The sequence below is a fragment of the Nerophis ophidion genome, linkage group LG11 (assembly GCF_033978795.1).
Source record: "Nerophis ophidion isolate RoL-2023_Sa linkage group LG11, RoL_Noph_v1.0, whole genome shotgun sequence".
Lineage (NCBI taxonomy): Eukaryota > Metazoa > Chordata > Actinopteri > Syngnathiformes > Syngnathidae > Nerophis > Nerophis ophidion.
In genome coordinates this window covers 26,794,359-26,819,839 of record NC_084621.1, presented here as the reverse complement: position 1 = coordinate 26,819,839, position 25,481 = coordinate 26,794,359, and the positions used below count along the sequence as shown (strand labels likewise).

Below are 25,481 nucleotides of genomic sequence, written 5' to 3'. Positions count from 1 at the left end.
ATTCCATATTCACTGAGTCACAAATATGTTTTTGTTTTATTCTGAAATAACACGCATTCCTTAAAAAGGCCATGAAAACTTCCGACATTCTAAAATATAAGTAATAATAAATACACTATTAAAACAATATCGTCTTTTGTTTTGTTCTTAAATCTCACATGTCATTTTTGTTCTCTTTCGTTTTATTTGTGTAGTAGTTTTGTAGTAGATTAATGTCTGAAATTATTATGAAGACAAAATTTATATGCACATTTTTAAAATGTCATTTTTATGTTCATAATGTGACCGACAGTTGGCGTTTTTGTATGGGAACTTTGGTATCATGTTGTTGTTGTTGTTGTTGTTGTTTAAATAAACATTACTTCCGGTTTCAAGAAGGGCCCCTCCCATCGACCAATTAAAAACAATTATCACACAGCAGCCACGCCCACTTAGCGTTTGCCAAACTATCTAGCGAGCAGACAAAAACAACAACAACATAACTTCCGGTTCAAAAAAGAACTTGTCCTGTTTCTAGGAAGTACTTTTAATAAAGACTAACACAATTCTGTTTAAACTTTGATGTCTACTAGGAACATTCCATATTCACTGAGTCACAAATATGTTTTTGTTTTATTCTGAAATAACACGCATTCCTCAAAAAGGCCATGAAAACTTCTGACATTCTAAAATATAAGTAAAAATAAATACACTATTAATACAATATCGTCTTTTGTTTTGTTCTTAAATCTCACATGTCATTTTTGTTCTCTTTCGTTTTATTTGTGGAGTAGTTTTGGTTAGGATTAATGTCTGAAACTATAATGAAGATATATTTTATATGCACATTTTTAAAATGTCATTTTTATGTTCATAATGTGACCGACAGTTGGAGTTTTTGTATGGGAACTTTGGTATCATGTTGTTGTTGTTGTTTAAATAAACATTACTTCCGGTTTCAAGAAGGGCCCCTCCCATCGACCAATTAAAAACAATTATTACACGGCAGCAACGCCCACTTAGCGTTTGCAAAACTATCTAGCGAGCAGACAAAAACAACAACAACATAACTTCCGGTTCAAAGAAGAACGTGTCCTGTTATTTGAAAGTAATTTTAATAAAGACTAAGAAAATGCTGTTAAACTTTGATGTCTACTAGGAACATTCCATATTCACCAAGTCACAAATATGTTTTTGTTTTATTCTGAAATAAAACGCATTTCATAGAAAGGCCATAAAAACTTCCGACATTCTAAAATATAAATATACATAAATACAGTATAAAAACAATATCGTCTTTTGTTTTGTTCTTGAATTTCACATGTTATTTTTTTCTCTTTTCCATTTATTTTTTAGTAGTTTTGTTTAGGATTAATGTCTGAAACTATAGTGAGGATATATTTTATATCACATTTTTGAAATGTCATTTTTATGTTCAAACTATAGTGAAGATACATTATATATCACATTTTTAAAATGTCATTTTTATGTTCATAATGTGACCGACGGTGTGTTTTTGTTTTTTTATGTAAACTTCAGTCATGTTTTTGTTGTTGAAATAAATTTTGTTTTGAGAAAAAAAACAACAAGAAGGGCCTATCATATCGACTAATTCAAAACAGTTATTAAACGAAAGCCACGCCCACTTATCGTTTGCCAAACTATCTGGCAGCGCACAAAAACTAAATAAATTAATATTTTCTAGAAAAAATCCATATTCCCTGATTCATATGTAAACCAAATCTGTTTTTGTTTTCATCTGCAATAAAACAGATTTCATAAAAAGGCCATGAAAACGTCCAACATTCTAAAATATGAAAATATATAAATATAGTCTAAAAACGATATCGTCTTTTGTTTTGTTCTTAAATCTCACATGTAATTTTTTCTCTTTTCCATTTATTTTTTATAGTAGTTTTGTTTAGGATTACTGTCTGAAACTAAAGTGAAGATATATTTTATGTCCAAAAAAATTTACTTTCATGTTCATGATGTGACCGACGGCGTGTTTTTGTTTTGTTGTTAAGCGGTAGTAAATGGATGGATGTTTAGATGTTTTGTTTAGTATGTAAACTTCAATATCATGCTGTTGCAGTTGTTTGAATAAAGTTTTTTTAGGGGGAAAAAACAGCAACAACAACATTACTTCCGGGTTCAAGAAGGGCCCCTCCCATCGACCAATTAAAAACAATTATAACAAGGCAGCCACGGCCACTTATCGTTTGCAAAACTATCTAGCAGCACACACAAACTAAACAAATGAATACAAAAGCACTAAAAACTATTTCAAAATCGAGTCATTTTACACTTTGTTTAGAAGTTCAACAAAAAAATACTTTAATATGGTGTCTAGGTTATGAGGGGGATCCTTTATTTTTATTTATTTTTTATTTATTTTTTTTTTTTTTTCCTTTGTCATGTAAAAGGGACGTTTTTGTGGTTGGTGCACTAATTGTAAGTGTATATCGTGTTTTTTATGTTGATTTAATTAAAAAAATAAAGCAATTTATTCATTTTTCTTTTTTTAAATAAAAATTAAGAAAAAATTCTTCTTCGGCCTGGTACCAATCGGGCCACGGCCCGGTGGTTGGGGACCACTGATTTACACAACGTGCCAACCACAGCCTAAAGAGGCAACGTGGGTCCCCCCTCTAATGCGCTCACTGCTCATGGGAGGGAACATAGAGGTCGTGCGAAGGCAGGGCAAATCTCTGCTTAGGCTGCTGCCCCCGTGACCCGACCTCGGATAAGCGGAGGAAGATGGATGGATGGATGGATGGATGGATGGATGGATGGATGGATGGATGGATGGATGGTTGGATATACATAAACATCAGCGTTTTGTTTGTAGTAGACGACCACAATGTATTTCAAAGGGTATCTCCCAGTTTGTACTACTAAAAGAAAAAATGTTCAAAGGACCAATTGAAGAATAGAATAGAACAGAATAGACTTTATTGTCATTATATTTGCATATAACGAGATTAAAGACTCCAACTTAAGGTGCAGTAGTGGGAACAAATATGGGATGAAATAAATAACACAAGAGGTAATAAAGGAAAAAACCAACAATTGAAATAAACAGACTACTATCCAATAAATTGGGTTAAAATGTTGCATTTTTGAACACTTTGCTTGCTTTACTGTAAATATCCTAGAGTGGGTGTGTATAAAAAGTGTTTTACAGTATATGTAAGGTTTACTATGTTTCCTTGACTTCAATAAATAGAGCACATTCGAACAGCGTCTTGGTTAACCGTCTTGGTTAAGTCTTGACGGAAAAGCCCGTGGCCTTTTAGAGAAAATCGATACTTTCCAGGCGTCGTTCGTCTTCATCCACGACCGCTCGACTTCCTCGTGCCCGACTGTAAGTGAGAGATATTTGCACTCACGACGACCGTAATGAAATCTTTCGCGAGACCGAGTGGCGCACCTCAGAGACGTGGGAGTGATGGCCAACCCGGGCGGCGGGTTTGAGCAGTCTTGGGTTACAGGAAGAACAACGTGCACCAGATCCTCCTCGCTTTAAGGAGGCTAATTACTCCCGCTATCTCCCACGCCATTAAGAGAGGTCGGGGGGGGGGCAGGGAATGGAGGAGGAGGAGGAGGAGGAGGGAGGGTGGAGGTCATCCAGAGGACAACCATGTGAAACATTCAAACATTCTTCCGCCGCCATCGGGCCTCACTTCCATTCCGGAACATTCCACCCTCATGCACTTTTCTCCCCATCCTCACAGACTTGGTTGAAGAAGCGTTGTTGTATTAGAAGCAGCTCTGAGGATGATGTCTAGCTCCTGTGTGGCATTTTTGGCCACTTAAGATTTCGATCTCAGTTTAATTCCTGGGGGTGACGATTCGATTCAGAATCGATTCTCGATTCGACACGATTCGAATTGACTCTCTTATAATAGTTGTTGTTTTTTAATCTGCTTAGAAAAGAGCGTCACCTTTGTCTTTTTAAAAAGTTATTATATTTATCATTATTTATATATATTTATCATCTATATTTATATAGATGATGTGGTCCTGATGGCTTCATCTGACCGGGATATTCAGCTCTCACTGGATCGGTTTGCAGCCGAGTGTGAAGCGACTGGAATGAGAATCAGTACCTCCAAGTCCGAGTCCATGGTTCTTGCCCGGAAATGGGTGGAATGCCATCTCCGGGTTGGGGAGGAGACCCTGCCCCAAGTGGAGGAGTTCCAATTCCTAGGAGTCTTGTTCACGAGTGGGGGAAGAGTGGATCGTGAGATCGACAGGCGGATGGGTGCGGCGTCTTCAGTAATGCGGACGTTGTACCGATCCGTTGTGGTGAAGAAGGAGCTGAGCCGCAAGGCAAAGCTCTCAATTTACCGGTCGATCTACGTTCCCATCCTCACCTATGGTCATGAGCTTTGGGTCATGACCGAAAGGATTAGATCACGGGTACAAGCGGCCGAAATGAGTTTCCTCCGCCGGGTGGCGGGGCTCTCCCTTAGAGATAGGGTGAGAAGCTCTGCCATCCGGGAGGAACTCAAAGTAAAGCCACTGCTCCTCCACATTGAGAGGAGCCAGATGAGGTGGTTCGGGCATCTGGTCAGGATGCCACCCGAACGCCTCCCAAGGGAGGTGTTTAGGGCACGTCCAACCGGTAGGAGGCCACGGGGAAGACCCAGGACACGTTGGGGAGACTATGTCTCCCGGCTGGCCTGGGAACACCTCGGGATCCCCCGGGAAGAGCTAGACGAAGTGGCTGGGGAGAGGGAAGTCTGGGTTTCCCTGCTTAGGCTGTTGCCCCCGCAACCCGACCTCGGATAAGCGGAAGAAGATGGATGGATGGATGGATTATTTATATAATTTTTTTTTTTTAAATGCTCAATATTTTACAAATATATTTTATTAAATATTTTTGGGATTTAATTCAATTTATATAATTATTTAAAAATAAGCAAATGTTCTATTTTTTACTAATATTTTTTTTAATTTAATTTATTTTTATTATGAATCTTTAACGTCATTGCAGCTTATGATGTGATGTTTGTGATGCGTTCACTGACCTGATCAAAAACCGTAATACATTTCTGAGTGCATTGGCTCCATGTGTGAGGTGCACAACCATGTGCTTCCACGCTGTATTCATGAAGTGTTTAAAGTTCAATCAATCAATCAATGTTTATTTATATAGCCCTAAATCACAAATGTCTCAAAGGACTGTACAGACCACTACGACATCCTCGGAAGAACCCACATAAGGGCAAGGAAAACTCACACCCAGTGGGACGCCAGTGACAATGATGACTATGAGAAACCTTGGAGAGGACCTCAAATGTTGGCCCCAGGATTTTTGGATACCCAAGATACTTAGTGAGAATTTTTTTTTTTCAAACTGTCATTGCTCAAAAATTAATTATTAGTTATTGACCTATTTAAAGCTCCAATTACTCCAATCACATCAAATATTCCACTTTAAAATATTTATGGGGGAAAGTATTGCATATTTTGTGTTTTTAAAGTAAAACAAATACGATTGGCATGAAAGAAACAAATAAAAAATTATATAACATTTTTTTTTAATAATTAAGAAATATTAAAAATTAAAACAATAAAAACGTATAATCGGCAGATGGATCTGAAGTTGATCTTGAGACCTCATACCTCGTATAAATCCTGTTTCCAGTTGGGAAATTGTGTTAGATGTAAATATAAACGGAATACAATGATTTGTAAATCCTTTTCAACCCATATTCAGTTGAATGCACTACAAAGACAAGATATTTGATGTTCAAACTCATAAACTTTTTTTTTTTTGCAAATAATAATTAACTTAGAATTTCATGGCTGCAACACGTGCCAAAGTAGTTGGGAAAGGGCATGTTCACCACTGGGTTGCATCACATTTTCTTTTAACAACACTCAATAAACGTTTGGGAACTGAGGAAACTAATTGTTGAAGCATTGAAAGTGGAATTCTTTACCATTATTGCTTGATGTACAGCTTAAGTTGTTCAACAGTCCGAGGTCTTGTTGTCGTATTTAACGCTTCATAATGCGCCACACATTTTCGATGGGAAACAGGTCTGGACTGCAGGCGGGCCAGAAAGTACCCGCAATCTTTTACTACGAAGCCACACTGTTGTAACACGTGGTTTGGCATTGTTTTGCTGAAATAAGCAGGGGCGTCCATGATAACGTTGCTTGGATGACAACATATGTTGCTCCAAAACCTGTATGGACCATTCAGTATAAATGGTGCCTTCACAGATGTGTAAGTTACCCATGCCTTGGGGACAGATACACCCCCATACCATCACAGATGCTGGCTTTTGAACTTTGCGCCTATAAAAATCCGGATGCTCATTTTCCTCTTCGTTCAGGAGGACACCACGTCCACAGTTTCCAAATATAATTTGAAATGTGGACTCGTCAGACCACAGAACACTTTTCTACTTTGCATTAGTCCATCTTAGATGAATGAGTTCGGGCCCAGCGAAGCCGGCGGCGTTCCTGGGTGTTGTTGATAAATGGCTTTTGCTTTGCATAGTAGAGTTTTAACTTGCACTTACAGATGTAGCAACCAACTGTAGTTACTGACAGTGATTTTATGAAGTGTTCCTGAGCCCATGTGGGGATATCCTTTACACAGTGATGTTGGTTTTTGATGCAGTTACTGCCTGAGGGATCAAAGGTCCGTAATATCATCGCTTAAATGCAGTGATTTCTCCTGATTCTCTGAACCTTTTGATGGTTTTACAGACCATAGATGGTAAAATCCCTAAATTCCTTGCAATACCTCGTTGAGAAATGTTGTTGTAAACCTCTTCGACAATTTGCTTACAAATTGGTGACCCTCGCCCCATCCTTGTTTGTGAATTACTTAGCATTTCATGGAAGCTGCTTTTATTCCTAATCATGGCACCCACCTGTTACCAATTAGCCTGCACACTTTTGGGATGTTCCATATACTGTACGGGTTTGATGAGCATTACTCAACTTTATCAGTATTTATTGCCACCTTTCCCAACTTCTTTGTCACATGTTGCTGGCATCAAATTCTAAAGTTAATAATTATTTGCAAACACTTTTTTTTAATCAGTTTTAACATCAAATATGTTGTCTTTGTAGCATATTCAACTGCATAAGGGTTGAAAATGATTTGCAAATCATTGTATTCTTATTATATCTATATCTAACACAATTTCCCAACTCCTATGGAAACAGGGTTATTACATTAAAACATGTATGAGTTGTGAAATGGGCCCTTTCCGATCTTGAATATAAAAAAAAGTACTTAGATGAAACCAAAATAGAACGAGTTGTGTTTATACCAAAAAGTTCTATTTTGGTTTCATCTGACCACAACGCATTCTCCCAATCCTGTGCTGTATCATCCATGTATCCATTTTGGTATAAACTCAACTCGTCGTCTTTGGAGGAAGAATACTGAGTTGCATCCCAAGAACACCATTCCTACTGTGAAGCATGGGGGTGGAAACATCATGCTTTGGGGCTGTTTTTCTGCTAACAGGACAGGACGATTGATCCGTGTTAAGGAAAGAATGAATGGGGCCATGTATCGTGAGATTTTCAGCCAAAACCTCCTTCCAGCAGTGAAAGCTTTGAATGGTTGACCAAATACTTATTTTCCACCATAATTTACAAATACATTCTTTAAAATTCCTACAATGTGAATTCCTGGATTTTTTTTTCACATTCTGTCTCTCACAGTTGAAGTGTACCTATGATGTCATCATTTTAAGTGGGAGAACTTGCACAATCGGTGGCTGACTAAATACTTTTTTGCCCCACTGTATGTATATGTATATATATATATATATATGTATATATATATATATATAAATATAAAACTATACATTGCATTGTTTTTGAAAATGAAAAATGTCAAAATGGCCCCTGCACGCTTTCATTTTTCAGTTGGCGGCCCTCGGTGGGAAAAGTTTGGACACCCCTGCTTAGAATACATATAGCGTAAAAAGTAACAAAAAAATAGTGTGGATGTCATTTAAAAGCCTGATCCATTAACATTTAAAATATGCATAAATGTCATATACAGAAATAGCATGAGCTGGATTACGATTCCAAAAACAAACATGAGAATGAATATTGTCTATATGCAAGAATAGTAAAGGGACAAGCGGTAGGAAATGGATGGATGGATATGGCTGAATTGGCCCAAGTGTGTGAATGTGAGTGAGACTGATGTCTATCTGTGTTGGCCCTGTGATGACGTTGAGACTTGTCCAGGGTGTACGCCACCTTCCGCCTTAATGCAGCTGAGATAGGCTCCAGCACCCTCAAAAAGGGACAAGCGGTAGAAAAAAGGATGGATATGGTTATTATATGCTCTCTCCCCTCTCTAGATGAACTGTACAGTGCCAGGTGCCTCAAAAAGGCCCAAAACATCATAAGGGACCAATCTCACCCTGGACATAAACTTTTTGAACTGATGCCCTCAGGCAGGAGATACAGGACAATAAAATGCAGGACAAACCGTTTAAAAAACACTTTTTACCCGAGAGCAATAGTGTCGCTGAACACAAGATAACAATAATGACTGTGCATGTGAGTTGTATGTTTGGTATTTTAATCTATTTATCTATGTTCTTATGTATGATTTTGAACTAAACTAGTTTGCATACAATTTCGTTGTACAATGTACAATTACAATAAAGATATATTTTATTCTCTATTCTATTCTTTAAGCAAGTTGCTCCTTCTCAGACTTCATGTCAAACACCGCCATCTAGTGGACAAACGCTCCGGTATATCAATAAAAAGCCAAACCAATGTTCTTCTCCCATATTTATTCATTTATACTATACATATTTGTCTATGTTCAAGAGATATTTATATATATATTTATATATAGTTATTTACATGTGACAGTGTTGCCAAGTACAACATCATGGATGACAAGATTCATTTTCAGTGCCAGGCAGAAAGCATGTTTGATTACAAAAAACCCCCGAAAAAAACAATCTTACAAAGTGGAAAGTTAGAAAAACACAAAGTATAATCGTAATCAAGCTTCGCCTGCGTGCGACCTCGCCCCGTCACAGGTGGTGGATTCAGGGTGAACTTGTGCGAATGTAGTGTTCCAGAAATCGTCAGGCGGAGCGCGGGCGAGGTAGCGCACACACGCACCGAAACAAAGAGTACATGAAAGTAAAGAGCACAAGACTACTACACAGAGAGAGGAGGAAGATGGTGCGTGGTGAGGCGAGAGGAGAAGTTTAGCCATGCAATTAGCAGCACATTCGTCCCGTTTGCTTTCTAGCTAGCACGCCTCTCCAAGAGCAAACAAACATACAAGTCTCCTGTCTCAAATTCACTCGCATTTGACATTAAATGGCTTCTGGAGGAAACGAGAAGGAAACTTTCAATCCTTGCATAAAGCAAAGTTGAGCTCCGTCTTTCTGCAGAAAGTCGAAAAGTGCCTCCATGTTCGCAACAACGTAAGCTTGTCCTCGCTATAAATACAGTACTGGTCGTCTCTCTGAACCCCCGCATGGTCCACTTGACACAAAACAGAATACAAAACAAGTTGCAATACATTCCGCAAAATCAACACATAACAGGGTTGGTCAGATGCAGGGAGGGGGAGGGGCCGGGCCCACAAAGTCATCAGGGGTGCACCTTGAAGGAGAGAAGCTCCTCAGAGTGCATGTTGTTGAGGGAACGCAGCTCAGGGAGTTTGAGAAGCAGCTTGGTGAAGGTGGTGGCCGCCTCCTCGCCGTGATTCTGCATCACCAGGTTCCGCAGGGCCCGGATCAGTTTGTCCTGCAGGGCCTCCACGGCGTTCAGGTCCTGGATGCCCGAGCGGTCTGAGAAGGAGGAACGGAGGTGAGCTGGTCGTCTCCAAGTAGACGGTCCTATATTTGTCCCTTTCATGCCCGACGTTCTTACCGGCGGAAACGAGCACCACGGCGGTAAAGAGGCTCATCTCCTCCTGGTCGAGCCGCAGCACCATCAGCTTCTCGCTGAACTCGCACATGGAGGTGAGAAGCTCGCCGGCGCCGAGCGACCGGAGCGTGTCCAGACTGTAGTGCCTGCCGCTCAGGAAGGTCACCGTGCGCTCGGCCATGTTGAAGAGCGAGGCGAACCTCACCATCAGCACCTGAGGGGGCCGATCAGAGGAGAGTGAGCTCGCTGCGGTGCTGAAGATGTCATCGGTTGCGGGACAGTGGCGGCGTCTTACCTCAAAGGTTCCCGCCTTCAGAAGGCCCACTTGATCGTGCTCGGGGAGGTCACGGAAACCCGGGATCCTCTTGGCGAACTCCACCACCTCGCGCACGGCGGGGGTGAAGCTCATGGAGAACTCCTCCCAGATCTCCTGGCTTGGCTTGTTGGGGTCCACGTAGGGCGAGGTGTTCATTGGACACACCTGAGAGGGAAGGCCAAGGTGAATTTTCCTGAAAGGAACTAAATCCAAGAGGTCATGTGACGGTCCTGTGACTCACCAGGTGTGCTCTGTTGTTGCTTGGTCCGTTGTGGTAAGCGTGCTGCCGGTGGGCGTCCATTGGACAAACGAGGGCGCCGCTGAACTGCTGCGGACACCCCCGCCTCTCCTCGTCAAAGGCGGCGTTGCTGACGTGCTGGTTGTTGCTGTACGAGCTGTCTGGGTAGGCCCTCATGACCACGTCGTTGTTCCAGCAGTTCCAGCTCTGCTGCTGCGACGCCTGTGTGCCACCGTCGGTGCCGGCCGCCGTTTCAGTGGCGACGAGCGACGGTGAGGCCGGGCGTTCCTGGTGCTGCGTCCTCTCGAAGGCATTGTGGTGCTGCCGACTCACGCCGACCTCGTCCTCGCCGCTGTCGGACGAGCACGAGGAGGCAGAGCTGGAGTTGGTGTCCATGGAGACCACCGACTCGGCGTCCTGCCGGCTCTGCGGGGAGGAGGGGCTGGAGCAGGAAGGCGAGTCCGAGGAGGACAGTGAGGGGCTTGTGTCAGTGGGCCGCGGCAGGCTCTGATGGCCGTGCAGCATGTTGTGCAGCTGACTGTTGCTGCTCATCATGTTGTTCATGGCGTTCTGCATCTCCAGCAGCATTCTCTGCTTCTCGCGCTTTGGGATACGCCCAAATCTGACCGCTGAGGACACAAAATGGCGGCATTACAGTCAATCGCTGGTTAGTTCAGTGGTTCTCGAATAGGGGTACATGAGATTTTTTTTTAAATCATTTTTAAACTAGCAACAATTCAAAAATCCTTTATAAATATATTTATCGAATAATACTTCAACAAAATATGGATGTAAGTTCATAAACTACGAAATGAAACCTACTCAGTGGCCTAGTGGTTAGAGTGTCCGCCCTGAGATTGGTAGGTCGTGAGTTTAAATACCAGCCGAGTCATACCAAAGACTATAAAAATGGGACCCATTACCTCCCTGCTTGGCACTCAGCATTAAGGGTTGGAATTAGGGGTTAAATCACCATGATTCCTGGGCGTGGCACCGCTGCTGCCCACTGCTCCCCTCACCTCCCAGGGGGGTGATCAAGGGTGATGGGTCAAATGCAGAGAAAAATATTTCGCCACATCTAGTATGTGTGTGACAATCATTGGTACTTTAACTTTAAACAATGCAATATTCCGTGTTGACAGCTAGATTTTTTGTGTACATGTTCCATAAATATTGATGTAAAAGATTTCATTTTTTTGCGAAGAAATGTTTAGAATTAAGTTCATGAATCCAGATGGATCTCTATTACAATCCCCAAAGAGGGCACTTTAAGTTGATGATTACTTCTATGTGTAGAAATCTTTATTTATAATTGAATACCTTGTTTATTTTTCAACAAGTTTTTAGCTTTTCTTATATCTTTTTTTCCAAATAGTTCAAGAAAGACCTCTACAAATGAGCAATATTTACTTGAATTAAAAAAATGTTCACGGAGTACATCACTGAAAAAAGGTTGAGAACCACTGGCTTGAATCACAGTCAGCTGCAAGAATATTTTATATTAAATGCATTGAATAATATTTTTTAAACATATGTAACTCTTACGTACATTTGTCATCTGATGTTTGTTTCACCCAACTTATGGCGTGCCTCCCTCTAGTGGCCACCCGATGTTATTACATTGTATTGGTGTGTTGCTGCAGTAATGAACTTCCACCAACAGAAGGCCTGGTGTTGGTTTTCTGCACATTAAACTGGGACTCCAACCTTTACAATTTGCAGCAGGTGAGGATAGTAAAACTAAAGAGCAACATTTTCTGCATAGAGCAGAATGACACAGACGTCACCTAAAGGACAGATATGTCCGCTGGCAGAGGCCTGCTCTGTAATGCTAATAACGGACGTAAAAAAGCGAGCGCTCACCATCTCGGGACATCCCCACGGCCAGACACTTCTTAAAGCGGCACTGCTGGCAACGGTTCCTGTTGATCCTCATGATGGTGCAGTTCTCCATCTTGAGACACTTCTTGTACTGGATGTTCTGCTGGATGCTTCTCCGGAAGAAGCCCTGGACGAGCAAAAAGGGTTCAAAAGTTAAGTAGAGTGAAAGCTATGTGAAGCCTTCGCGACAACGGTAGCGACTTGAGGTCTCACCTTGCATCCTTCGCACGCATGGACGCCGTAATGAAAGCCGGACGCCACGTCCCCGCAAACCTTACACAGCAGCACCATGCCATTGATTTCTTTAAAAAGACACGCGGACGTTAAGCCAGCGTGCACGTCGGGACATCAGCGTGTTTTTACCATCGCGTCTTCTTACTGGTGATGCTGCTTTTGGTGGATGACGACGAGCGGCCCGCTTTCTCCACACCACTTCCCGCCCTGGATCCACCCTTGGCCGGCGGTGCGATGTCCACCACCATGCCCACTGCCCTGCTGGGTAACGAGGGGCGGGGTGGCGTGGGCGACGTGGACAGAAAGCCGCCACCACCAGCACTAGTACTGGTACTCATGCAGGACTCTGGGCTGGAGGCGGAGCCTGAGGAGATATAGGCGATAACTCCACCTGAAAGAGGACAAAATAGAGTTGGGAATGTTAGCAATCACCGTACATTCCAGACTATAAACTGATACTTTTTTTCCTACACTTTGCACCCTGCGGGTTATAAAACAGTGCGGCTGATTTATGGATTTCTTTTCACTAATGCCTGTTACATTTTGTGTTCAATAGTGTGCATTAAAGCCAAGCGGAGGTCTGAAATGCTGTGTTATTGTTTGTTTTACGGCGCAATCCTCCCAGTAGGTATTCTGGGTTGAAAATGCACTTCCTGTTTTAATGCCTTACACCAGAAGTAAAACTGTCCATAGCGTTTTTGCCCGATTCTTCTTTCATCACAACAAGCAATGTTTTACAATACAAATTAAAACGATTTTTATTTACTGAACTGTTCCATGTGTGATGTCTTGTAGAAGTGTTTTAATGCATTTGTGTACGTGCTATCGTAATGTATTGGAGCTAGTGTCTTTAGCAATAGCAAATATGCTAACACGTCTACAATTGTCCGTATTTGTATTAACTTTCTTTTTGTATGGTTTCAGTTTCACAAATTCCTCAGTAAATTCACCGAAACGTCACCGTGGAGGTATTGAGCTTGTTTAGCTGATTGGAGCGAGTGGGTCCATGACGATGACTTTGGTTGTGTTTGATCAGCCGTTTTACAGACACCGTTAGGAAAACATTTTCCATTTTCATTTTTTTATTTACAATTAACATATGTAAATAAATGGGAGTGTGAATGTTGTCTGTCTATCTGTGTTGGCCCTGCGATGAGGTGGCGACTTGTCCAGGGTGTACACTGCCTTCCGCCCGATTGTAGCTGAGATAGACAGCAGAGCCCCCCAAGATCCCAAAGGGAATAAGCGGTAGGAAATGGATGGATGGATATGTAAATAAATATTTATGTTTAAGAAAACCTCATTTCACAACAGATATTTATGCGGTTTATAGTTCGGTGCAGATAAAATGGGGAAAAAAAGGTTTTTCTTGTAAAATTAAGTGGTTGCGACTTGTATCCCGGTGCGCTCCATATTTCGGAAAACACAATATATATTTGTTATCATAAACATTTAGCTTTCTTATGACAATTTTTTTTGCTCCTGACGTCACATTTAGTCTGAAGACGATTACTGGATTGCGCGTCACAGGAAGAACACACCTCGAGTGACCTGCTTTATTACCTTTAGGCTCCCTGGTTGGGTAATGTGTTACATAACAAAGCCATGTGCATGGTGATGCTCACTTGATTCTCACAGACCAGGTCAGTGAAGCAACACAAACACTTGCATGGAACAAAAAATGCCCCAAAAATAAAATAAAACCCACACTGGTGAATTTCACGAGAGCGTTGCAACACCTTCGGCACCGGGAATACTCAATGAAACAGAGAAGGGGAGGAAAAAAAGCCTGCAGCCATTTTAGGAGGCAGATGTTGGAAGCATTTCACCAATATCGCGCACTTTGCAAATTATACGTCATTTCCACTGTGCGCAAGCAATTTGCATATCGCAAGACGAGATTTAAGACAAGATTTTGTGGATGGTTTAGTCAGTAACCCTACATTATTATATTTTATAAATAGTAAACCAAATTGTGGTAGTAGTTTAGTCGGTAGTTTAGTCGTGGATGTACACTGTATAGTGGTTAGGGTTGGACTGATTTGAGGGCAATACTCAGTTATATTGTCCCGACTACAAATGAATAGATTTACATAAGTATTTAATAATTTATTTTGACACCAAAAACATGTATTTGCGCCCATTGATTTGCAAAATTTGCACCACACATTATTCAAATATATAGCTGGAAGCAATTTAAATAAATGAATAATAAATGGGTTTTACTTGTAGAGCGATTTTCTACCTTCAAGGTACTCAAAGCACTTGGACACTACTTACAGATTTACCCATTCACACACACATTCACACACTGATGGAGGGAGCTGCCATGCAAGGCGCTAACCAGCACCCATCAGGAGCAAGGGTGAAGTGTCTTGCTCAGGACACAACGGACGTGACGAGGTTGGTACTAGGTGGGGATTGAACCAGGGACCCTCTTCCACTGCGCCACGCAAAAAGATTGCGCATTATACAAATTTGCAAAATGCGGTTGCGCATTTTGCAAATTGCTCACATTGGTATTGTGCCTACAACACAGATACATGACTGTGCATTAGGACGTTTTCATAAAACAAAGACAAAATGTTGATTCGATTCATGAATTCCCCCCCAAAAAAATCAGATAAAAAGTGTAAAATATGAATCATTAAAAAGTAGTTTGTTTTTTCACCAAAAATGCACTATAAAAGGTTTTATTATTTTATTTATTCCCCCATTTAGATCATAACTTGGTTCATATATAAACTTTATTTTTTTATTTTCCTGTATGCCAAGCACATGTTAAAAAAAATGACAATAAAGACTACTTTAATTGCAAGCCTGGCAGCTGCATTGATGTCCTGAAAGCCGCCCAGGTAAAATAAATCTTAAAAAAAGGTAACCTTTTTTTTTTTTTTTTAATCCTCCACACTTTTGTGAGTGATTACCTAACCCCAGCCACGTGGATGTGTCACTGAGGCCTGAGGACGCCAAGCAGCACTACAATCTGGGTCAAGGCAGACTCACGTGTACCGCGCTGCTGTGTACACTCGTGGATTATGCAATAAGTGACGCCATTGGGAAAGCGTCGGCCAATCAGCACTGGGGACAGCCGGGACTCGTGCGCGCACGTCTCCGCCCCCCGGCCAATCACAGGCGAGCTGGCGGGCTCGCGTACACAGTGGCACATGGCTAGGTTACTCTGGCCATGTGAGCCCTGGCTAGGAAGTACAACACGGTTGTTGTGTCAAAAAAAAAAAAAAAAGTGGACGACGAGCAACGATAACTTGACATTCCTAACGCCGATTTAACACCCGCAATACGTGACACTTCTGTCCGCGTCTGAGCCTAAGGTGGGTGACCTAGTGAGGAGTTTAAAGCCCTCTTGTCGGCTTGGCTTTAATTAAGGGTCGCCATTCATTTGCTCCTTTTCCTCTTCCTGGCAGCCTAATTATCTTATTTTGTTTATTCCTTTATAATAGTCACTTGCAGACTTATACTTTGACGACACCATTAAAATAAAATCATTTTACGTCAAGATTGTAGCATAGAACACGAATACAACTAATAGTTTAGCTCGCATTTCCTTTTTAGTGTTTCTAATGTAGTTATCCAATATCGCGCACGTACCTGGTTTAATGAAGTTATCCGATATCCCCCACGTACCTGGTTTAGCTGGTCCGACGTCCTCAGGCATCTCCAGTCGAGGTTAAAAAAAGACACTGGAGCGAGTAAAAAAGTGTTGGAAAATCAATATGTTGACTTTCGGCGGAAGAAGATGGCGACCGAACGAGTTGACGAAGCACCGAGCAAAGAAAAAAAAGACACGACCGCGCGGCTCAAAACATCAGGAGTGTGTTTGTGGGTCGTCCGCAGGTCCGGTTTGGTGACACTAGCCTTGTGCTGGAGAGAGCTTGGTGAGCTAGAAAGAGGGAGGGCAAAAAGGAGGAACTCCCACCCCCCCTTGTTGTGTGCGAGCGGACGAGAACGCAATGTTCTACCGCGCTCGTGGGCTCGCCCATGTGAGGGAGCTGGGGCTGAGGCCACGCCCCTCCGGCTCCGGCCGCTCGAGCCACTTTAACCCAGTGACACAGTTTTAAACAGGGCCGTGGGGGCGGGGCTTAGCAGGCTGCGGCAACGTAACACACGAGGCGGTCACGTTGCAGCCACCGACGTGCTGCGTGAACCGGGGCGCGCGCGCGCGCACACGTAGCCCCCCCCACCCCCTAAACCAGTGGTTCTCAACCTTTTTTCAGTGATGTACCCTCTGTGAAAATTGTTTTAATTCAAGTACCCTCTAATTCATGGGTGTCAAAGTCTGGACCGCCATGTAATTTCATTTGGCCCTTGATGCAATAATAAATTAACATTAGAGCTGGCCCGCCGGTGTTATACAGTGGCGGTGCCGCTTTATCACCGCATTCAACGCTAATTCTCATACTTGCCAACCCTCCCGATTTTTCCAGGAGAATCCCGAATTTCAGTGCCCCCACCGAAAATCTCCCGGGGCAACCATTCTCCCGAATTTCCACCCGGACAACAATATTGGGGGCGTGCCTTAAAAGTACTGCTTTTTGCATTGTCTACAACCTGTCGTCACGTCCGCTTTTCCTCCATACAAACAGCGTGCCGGCCCAGTCACGTAATATATGCAGCTTCTACACACACACAAGTGAATGCCTTGCATACTTGGTCAACACCCATACAGGTCACACTGAGGGTGGCCGTATAAACAACTTTAACACTGTTACACCACACTGTGAACCCACACCAAACAAGAGTGACAAAACACATTTCGGGGGAACATCCGCACCGTAACACAACATAAACACAACAGAACAAATACCCAGATCCCTTTGCAGCATTAACTCTTCCAGGACGCTACAATAAACACCCCCGCTACCAACAAAACTCGATTTTGTATGTAACTATAAAGTTATATTAGCTTTGCTTGTTCAATATTCAATGCAAAACTTGTTTGGGTCCCTATTAAAAGGTTAAATTGTTCAACTTTGGCCCTCGGCTTTGTTCAGTTTAGAATTTTGGCCCACTCTGTATTTGAGTTTGACACCCCTGCTCTAATCAGGGCAAAGCATTTTTGGTTGAAAAAAAGAGATAAAGAAGTAAAATACAGCACTATGTCATCAGTTCCTGATTTATTAAATTGTATAACAGTGCAAATTAGTGCTCATTAGTAGTGGTCTTTCTTGAACTATTTGGAAAAAAGACATAACATTAACTAAAAACTTCTTGAAAAATAAACAAGTGATTCAATTATAAATACAGATGTCTACACATAGAAGTAATCATCAACTTAAAGTGCCCTCTTCGGGGATTGTAATAGAGATCCATCTGGATTCATGAACTTAATTCTAAACATTTGTTCAGAAAAAAAGAAATCTTTAACATCAATATTTATGGAATGTGTCCACAAAAAAATCTTGCTGTCAACACTGAATATTGCATCGTTGCATTTCTTTTCACAGTTTATGAACTTACATTTAACTTACAATTTAAAACATTTGTACGCACGTACAACACTTAAGACATTCAGTATATCAGTATGTGGAATTAAATGATGGAATGGATTAAGCAAAGCAATCAAACAATGTTCTAATATGATCCACTTCAAGAAACTCTTCAAACTTGAAGTGTTTACAAAGTATAAAAAAGAAGAACCAAGATAAACATTCTGAATTTATTCTTTCTTTCATTCTCAAAATAATCTTACTTATCTCATCGTATGAAATAAAACTTACTTCACCCATTATTTATTTTTATTGTGATTACTTATGGAGTGTATTGTGATTACATTGAGAGCAGGAAGTGAACAAAAGTTGTAGCAACTGTTATGTAAAAGAAAAGGGGTAGGATTAAATAGGCTCTGCTTCTTCCTACTCCTTTTTGAACATGTTGAAAAGAGAAACTGGAAATTGTGATGTATCATGCTGTATGCTTGCATGTTCCAAATAAACTTAAACTTTGATTGATTGATTGATTGATACTTTTATTAGTAGATTGCACAGTTCAGTACATATTCCGTACAATTGACCATTAAATGGTAACACCCGAATACGTTTTTCAACTTGTTTAAGTCGGGGTCCACGTTAATCAATTCATGGTAACTCAACTCAACTAATTCATATTTTGTTCAAGTATTATTCAATAAATATATGTATAAAGGATTTTTAAATTGTTGCTATTTTTAGAATATTTAAAAAAAAAAATCTCACGTACCCCTTGGCATACCTTTAAGTACCCCCAGGGGTACGCGTACCCCCATTTGAGAACCACTGCCCTAAACTACTGTTTCCCCTTACTAGAACTATACTTTTGTCAATAATAATAATAACGTTGATTTACGTCATTTACCATTCAAAACACACCAGGTGTGGTCATATTGAACCAATAATAACCCATTTTAGTTAAAGTAGGCGGGCAGCAAGACAAGATTATATAATCGAATGGAATCTTCATGGAATGGAATTTAAGTGTCACTCTGTTAAATACAGCAACCGACACACAAATGTCAACTTCACTTACCAAACCGCGATGAATTACAATAGTTGCAAATGGAAACATATTTGTGTACTTCTACACCATCCATCCGTCCATCCATTTTTACCGCTTATTCCCTTTTGGGGTTGTGTGGGGCGCTGGCGCCTATCTCAGCTACAATCGGGTGGAAGGCGGGGAACACCCTGGACAAGTCGCAGTACTTCTACACCAGTGTTTCTTAACCACTGTGTGAGATACAGTCTGGTGTGCCGTGGGAGATGATCTAATTTCCCATATTTGGGTTAAAAATATTTTTTAGCAAACCAGTGATTATAGTCTGCAAATTATGTGTTGTTGTTGCGTGTCGGTGGTGTCTAGAGCTCTGCAGAGTAACCGTGTAATACTCTCCATCTAGGTGGCAGCAGGTAACTAATTGCTTTGTAGATGTTGATACAACAGGAGGCAGCATGCATGTAAAAAGGTATTTAATGCATAAACAAGAAATTAACAAAAGGTAAGTGCTCCTAAGAAAAGGCATTGAAGCTTAGGAAAGAAAGGCTATGCAGAACAAAAATAAAACTGAACTGGCTACAAAGTAAACAAAAACAGAATGCTGGATGACAGCAAAGAATTACTGTGGAGCAAAGATGGCTTACACAATGTACATCCGAACATGACATGACATTGTACCCACGATGAAGGATAAAAACAAAGTACATGCGGGAAATACCGCTCAAAGGAAGACATGAAACTGCTACAGGAAAACGCAGAGAAAAATCCACCAAAATAGGAGCGCAAGACAAGAACTAAAACATTACACACAAGAAAACAGCAAAAAAGTCCAAATAAGTCAGGGTGTGATGTGACAGGTGGTGACAGTACACCTACTTTGAGACAAGAGGTATAGTGATACATGCTTGCTTATGCTTAAATGTCATATCCAACATTTGCGACGATAACTTTTTACTGTCAACTAAGTTTGTACTGGTGGTGTGCCTACGCATTTTTTTAACTGAAAAAATGTGCCCTGGCTCCAAAAAGGTTGAAAAACACTGTTCTACAGTATATCATGAATGGACTGAAACTTTGATTAAATTGAATTAGGATCAGGATCATAAATACAAATGGTTGCACATGCAAATTTACATTTTCCACTATGACAAAAATTTGACCTATTAGCATACTTGCCAACCTTGAAACCTCCGAATTCGGGAGATGGGGGAGTTATATATTTTCAAGTATTTATTTATATATATATATATATATATATGTATATATATATATATATATATATACATATATCCAACCATTCATCCATTTTCTACCGCTTATTCCCTTTGGGGTCGCAGGGGGAGGGGGGGGGGGCGCTGGTGCCTATCTCAACTACAATCGGGCGGAAGGCGGTGTACACCCTGGACAAGTCGCTACCTCATCACAGGGCCAACACAGATAGACAGACAACGTTCAGGCGCACTAACCCCTCTGCCACCGTGAAGCCCCATATATATATATATATATATATATATATATATATATATATATATATATATATATATATATATAATGAGTATATCCTTTCATCTACCGTGTTCAATGGAGAAGTCTGATCAGCAAAATTTGCAAGCAGCATACCCCTTCCTCTTCAAGTTGTCCTGGATGAACTGAAATAATTTTTTTCCAATCCTTTCGGAACTTGCAAGCGTACTTCTTACTCGTCGTCGCCACGTCTCTTCTTCGTTCTTCTGCTTCGTCTCTGTTATGTTTTTGGACATTACTACTTGCCGTAGTTTTGAAGCAATGCATGATGGGAATCCGGATGTTGTGTGTCAGTGTATTAACGTGCCGGCTGGAATAAACACGCTGAGAAATAGGTCTGTGCCTGCCTACTTTATGGGTTATAGATCAAGCTACTGTATGGATATTGAAGACATAAATAATAGTCTCCTTTTCAGGTGAGAGAGGACGCTAAAGGCAGTGCCTTTAAGGCCCGCCCCCAATATTGTTGTCCGGGTGGAAATCGGGATGAAATTCGGGAGAATGGTTGCCCCGGGAGATTTTCGGGAGGGGCACTGAAATTCGGGAGGATTGGTAAGGATGCATATTAGTATTAAAAATATTTATTTGTACAAACAAAAAAAGTAAATCCAAAGCAAACTGTAAAAGGATGACGATATGTCCTAATATTTCAGTAATGCCCAAAGTGCAGGCCAGAGGGCCAAGTTAATAGTAGTAGTTGTTAAAACAATAATTAAATGAATCAAATCTGCACGAGTCGGCCGGCAAGCTCAACGTTGTGGTCACATAGTAATTCCTGATGCCCTGACCCCTCCACCAAAAATGTCAGTAATGCTAGCATGCTTAAGTCAGCATGTGTCAAGTACCAGGTTATCTGACTCTGAGGTGGACGGCTGCAAAATTGGCCAATAAAAAGTTAGCATGCAAACAGCTAGGATTTGTCAAGTGCCAAGTTTTATGACTCAGAAGTGAGCCGCTGTAAAAGCAGGTAAACGAGTTAGCGTTCTAATGTTAACATTTAAAAGTTAGAATGCTAGCAATTTGCATGTGTCAAGTACCTTGTTATAATAATTTAAAGTCTTCGGCTGCAAAATTGGCTCAAAAAGTTAAAATGGTTACTTTGATTCAGGATACCGTTTTAATATATCCAGAGGGCAGTGGGGATACAAAGATACAGCCACTAAACCGTAAGTGAGAATGGTATGCTGAATAATTAATAAAGTTTTTCTGCTATCTACATGTGTATGGTTTGATGCGGGCCAACTACATGTTAATGTTCCAGCGGCCCAATCACATCTGAAAAAAGTTTGAGAAACATTGAACTATAGTAATACATTATATGTTTTTTTTATTTATAGCAATGTTGTTTTAAACACACATGCTTGGCACATGTTCTATATTTTCAATGGAACATAAAATGTTAGGGTTGTTTACTTGAGTCATATTGCTATCATAGTGCAGTCTACACTAGGGCTGGGCGATATAGCCATATACCCGGGATATCGCGGGTTGGTCTCTGTGTGATATAGAAAATGACTATCCTGATATTCAAGTATACATTCTCACACAGTTGCTTTTAGCTGCTGGCATCACACTACAGGCTTTTATCACTCTTTGTTGTGTCTCCTTCTCACAGACAGCAAGTGCACCATCTTACATACGTCACATACGTATACGCCCTCGCGGAGCAGAGAGGTAGCAGCATGGGTAACGTTAGCTGTGGTGCGAGTGGAAATACGAGAGAAAGAAGGTGCGAATCTCGTAACAAATGAAGGAAGAATGAATTCCCAAGAAAAACAGCAGGGGGTCCATCGTCTGGCGGTGGTTTGGCTTCAAGTGGGAATATGTCGAACAGACAACCGTGATTTGTTAAGTGTGGAGCAAAAGCGTTGCTACAAAAAGTAGCATTACTGCTAATATGTATCATCATTTGAAAAGTCACCTGCTAGAGAATGAAGGGTGCTTATTCTGCATGTCAACATCTCCATTTGGTGCCACACGACCACACCATCAAAATGATCAACACCGTATGAAAAAAATAGTCAACAACAACAGGAGATAATGTCTGCAGGAACCTACCACATAGCAAAGGACGAACACTATTTGATTTCCTATTATGCTGCTCATTTTTATTTGACACTTATTGAAATATCTTGTGTGACATCATGCACAAAAGTTCACTTTTGTTTCAAACTATTGAAGCGGCATTCTGTACAAAAAGTGCACTTTAATTTAGTGTTGTTTTGATATGTCATCTTAGTGACATCATGCACAAAAGTGCACTCATAGCTTGTTTTAAAATGTCTCTGGCAATTTTGCACTTTCTGTTTTAAAATGACAGAATGTTTGTGCCACTGCTTAATAACTGTTTAATAAATACAGTTTTGGTCAATTGACTTAGTTGTGATTACCCTCTCTGCATGAAAGTTTAAAATGAGCATATATTAATGCAGTGTAAAGAAGAATGTTTTAATGTAGACACATAGAATCATCATACTGCTGTGATTATATATATCAAGTGTTAATTCACGGCTAAGGCAAAATATCGAGATATATATCGTGTATTGTGACATGGCCTAAAAATATCGAGATTTTAAAAAAGGCCATATCGCCTAGCCCTAGTCCATACGTATCTCTTATGTTTGACTGCCACCTACTCGACACACTTATTACACCATGTACCAAATAAAATTGCTTTGAGGTTGGTAAGCAAAACCAGCTCCGAGCCAGGGAAGCTGCTCACCAGCCGGTGATGTCAACATAGCCACACAAGCTAGTTGGCTCTCTGTGATCACCTTGCCGCCATAGTTTGCAGTGACGTACAGTCAATTTTGAGGTTAACCCAACAGTCACTTTTCACAAACATACTATATGATGATAAAGTCACTGACTCAAAAGGTCATATTTACAAACATGACAGTATGATGCAACGGCATCGGCTCAAAATCCAAAAACACACAATATGATGATATAATAAAACATTTCAACACACTTAGCACACAATTAACATCACTGCAGAGAAGACACTAGACCAGACCTGGGCAAATTAAGGCCCGGGGGCCACATGCGGCCCATTAAGCTTTTCAATGTGGCCCGCCGGACATTCCCAAATATTTTTTTTTCGATCTTTAAGATGGAAAGTGTAGCTGCCATTATGATGTGCAGTGATGTTTTCAAATCACCATAAGTCTTGAACTACACAAGATATTTCAATGGATGGAATCTGCGCTTTTGCATGATATTTTAGTGACTGGTGTTGTCATGATAACAATATTATTTTGATACTTTTCGGTACTTTGATACTTTTCTAAAAAAGGGGGACGGGAAAAAATTGCATTATTGGCTTTATTTTAAAGGGAAACGTTATCACCAAACCTATGCAAGCGTCAATATATACCTTGATGTTGTAGAAAAAAGACCATGTATTTTTTTATCCAATTTCCGAACTCTAAATGGGTGAATTTTGGCGAATTAAACGCCTTTCTGTTTATCGCTCTGGAGGGGATGACGTCAGAATGTGACGTCGCCGAGGTAATACAGCCGCCATTTTCATTTTCAACCCATTGTAAACATTGGGTCTCAGCTCTGTTATTTTCCGTTTTCATGCCTCGTCAGTGTGTTGTCGGAGGGTGTACCAACACTAACAGGGAGGGATTCAAGTTGCACCACTGGTAAGAAATCTGCTGCCAGACCCCATTGAATTTGCCAGAGTGTCTGCACATTTGACCGGCGATGCTAAGGCAGACATGGCACAGAGATGTATGGATAACCTGCAGATGCATTTGCAATGATTAAGTCAACGAAATCACAAAGGTGAGTTTTGTTGATGTTGTTGACTTATGTGCTAATCAGACATATTTGGTCTCGGCATGACTGCCAGCTAATCGATGCTAACATGCTACGCTAATTGATGCTAACATGCTATTTATGCTAGCTGTATATACATTTGAAACTAGATACCCACATTTAATGCAAAACAAACACTTACCAATCGACGGATTTAAGTTGCTCCAGTGTCACAAGATGCGAAAGTCCTGATCGTTTGGTCCGCACATTTTACCGGCGATGCTAATAACGCAGCCATGCTATGGGCCACTTCATTAGGTACACCCATGCTGTGGCCGAATAGCGTCAATAGCTATTCGCTCAATAGCTTCAATTTCTTCTTCAATCTCGTTTTCGCTATCTGCCTCCATACTCCGACCATCTGTTTCAATACATGCGTAATCTGTTGAATCGCTTAAGCCGCTGAAATCAGAGTCTGAATCCGAGCTAATGTTGCTATATCTTGCTGTGGTAACCGCCATGTTGTTTGTATTGACAGCACTGTATGACGTCACAGGGAAATGGACAGTCACATCGCAAATAGCGAAAATCAAGAACTATAAAACTTTTTTTAGGGATATTTCGGGAGGTGTAAAATTTTGAAAAAAACTTCGAAAAATAAAACAAGCCACTGGGAACTGATTTGTATTGTTTTTAACCATTTTGAACTTGTGATAATGTTCCCCTTTAACAAAAAATCTTAAGAGTGTGGCGGACCGGTACTTTTCAGAGGCGGTATGGTACCGAATAGGACTCATTAGCATACTTGCCAACCCTCCCGGATTTTCCGGGAGACTCCCGAAATTCAGTGCCTCTACCGAAAACCTCCCGGGACAAATTTTCTCTTGCAAGTTCCAGAACAATTGAAAACAAGATTTTCAGTTTATCCAGGAGAGTTCGAAGGGGAAGGGGTATGTTGCCTGTAAATTTTGTAGAACAGACTTCTCCATTGAACACGGTGAACGGATATACTCAGCCATGAATGGTCAGTCAGCAAAGCACAAAGCTTCCGTAATGCAGCATCGTTCACAACCCAGTATTAAGGCCCATCTTGCAAAATGGAGACCCGATGGTGTATCTTATGCTGAGACAAAGATGGATGGCTATGCTGATAGC

At 41.0% G+C, this 25,481-nt stretch overlaps 1 protein-coding gene across 1 annotated transcript; it reads right to left on the bottom strand.

Annotated features, from left to right (window-relative positions):
* Window positions 1-8,760: 8,760 nt before the first annotated feature.
* On the bottom strand, window positions 8,761-16,601 carry nr1d2a (nuclear receptor subfamily 1, group D, member 2a). Its single transcript, XM_061915477.1, has 8 exons — window positions 16,194-16,601; window positions 12,694-12,939; window positions 12,528-12,616; window positions 12,297-12,441; window positions 10,437-11,062; window positions 10,175-10,360; window positions 9,883-10,093; window positions 8,761-9,800 (listed from the first exon to the last, which is right to left on the bottom strand). Exons 1-8 carry the CDS (start codon window positions 16,222-16,224, stop codon window positions 9,601-9,603), a joined length of 1,734 nt encoding a protein of 577 aa, XP_061771461.1. The 5' UTR covers window positions 16,225-16,601; the 3' UTR covers window positions 8,761-9,600.
* Window positions 16,602-25,481: the final 8,880 nt, after the last annotated feature.

Excerpts from the sequence above, each read along its gene's own strand:
- nr1d2a (XM_061915477.1), bottom strand. The coding sequence starts at position 16,224 with ATGCCTGAGGACGTCGGACCAGCTAAACCAG. Across the intron at positions 11,063-12,296 it reads CGTGGGGATGTCCCGAGATG|CGGTCAGATTTGGGCGTATC; the intron begins GTGAGCGCTCGC and ends TTGTGTCCTCAG. Across the intron at positions 10,361-10,436 it reads GCAACAACAGAGCACACCTG|GTGTGTCCAATGAACACCTC; the intron begins GTGAGTCACAGG and ends CTTCCCTCTCAG.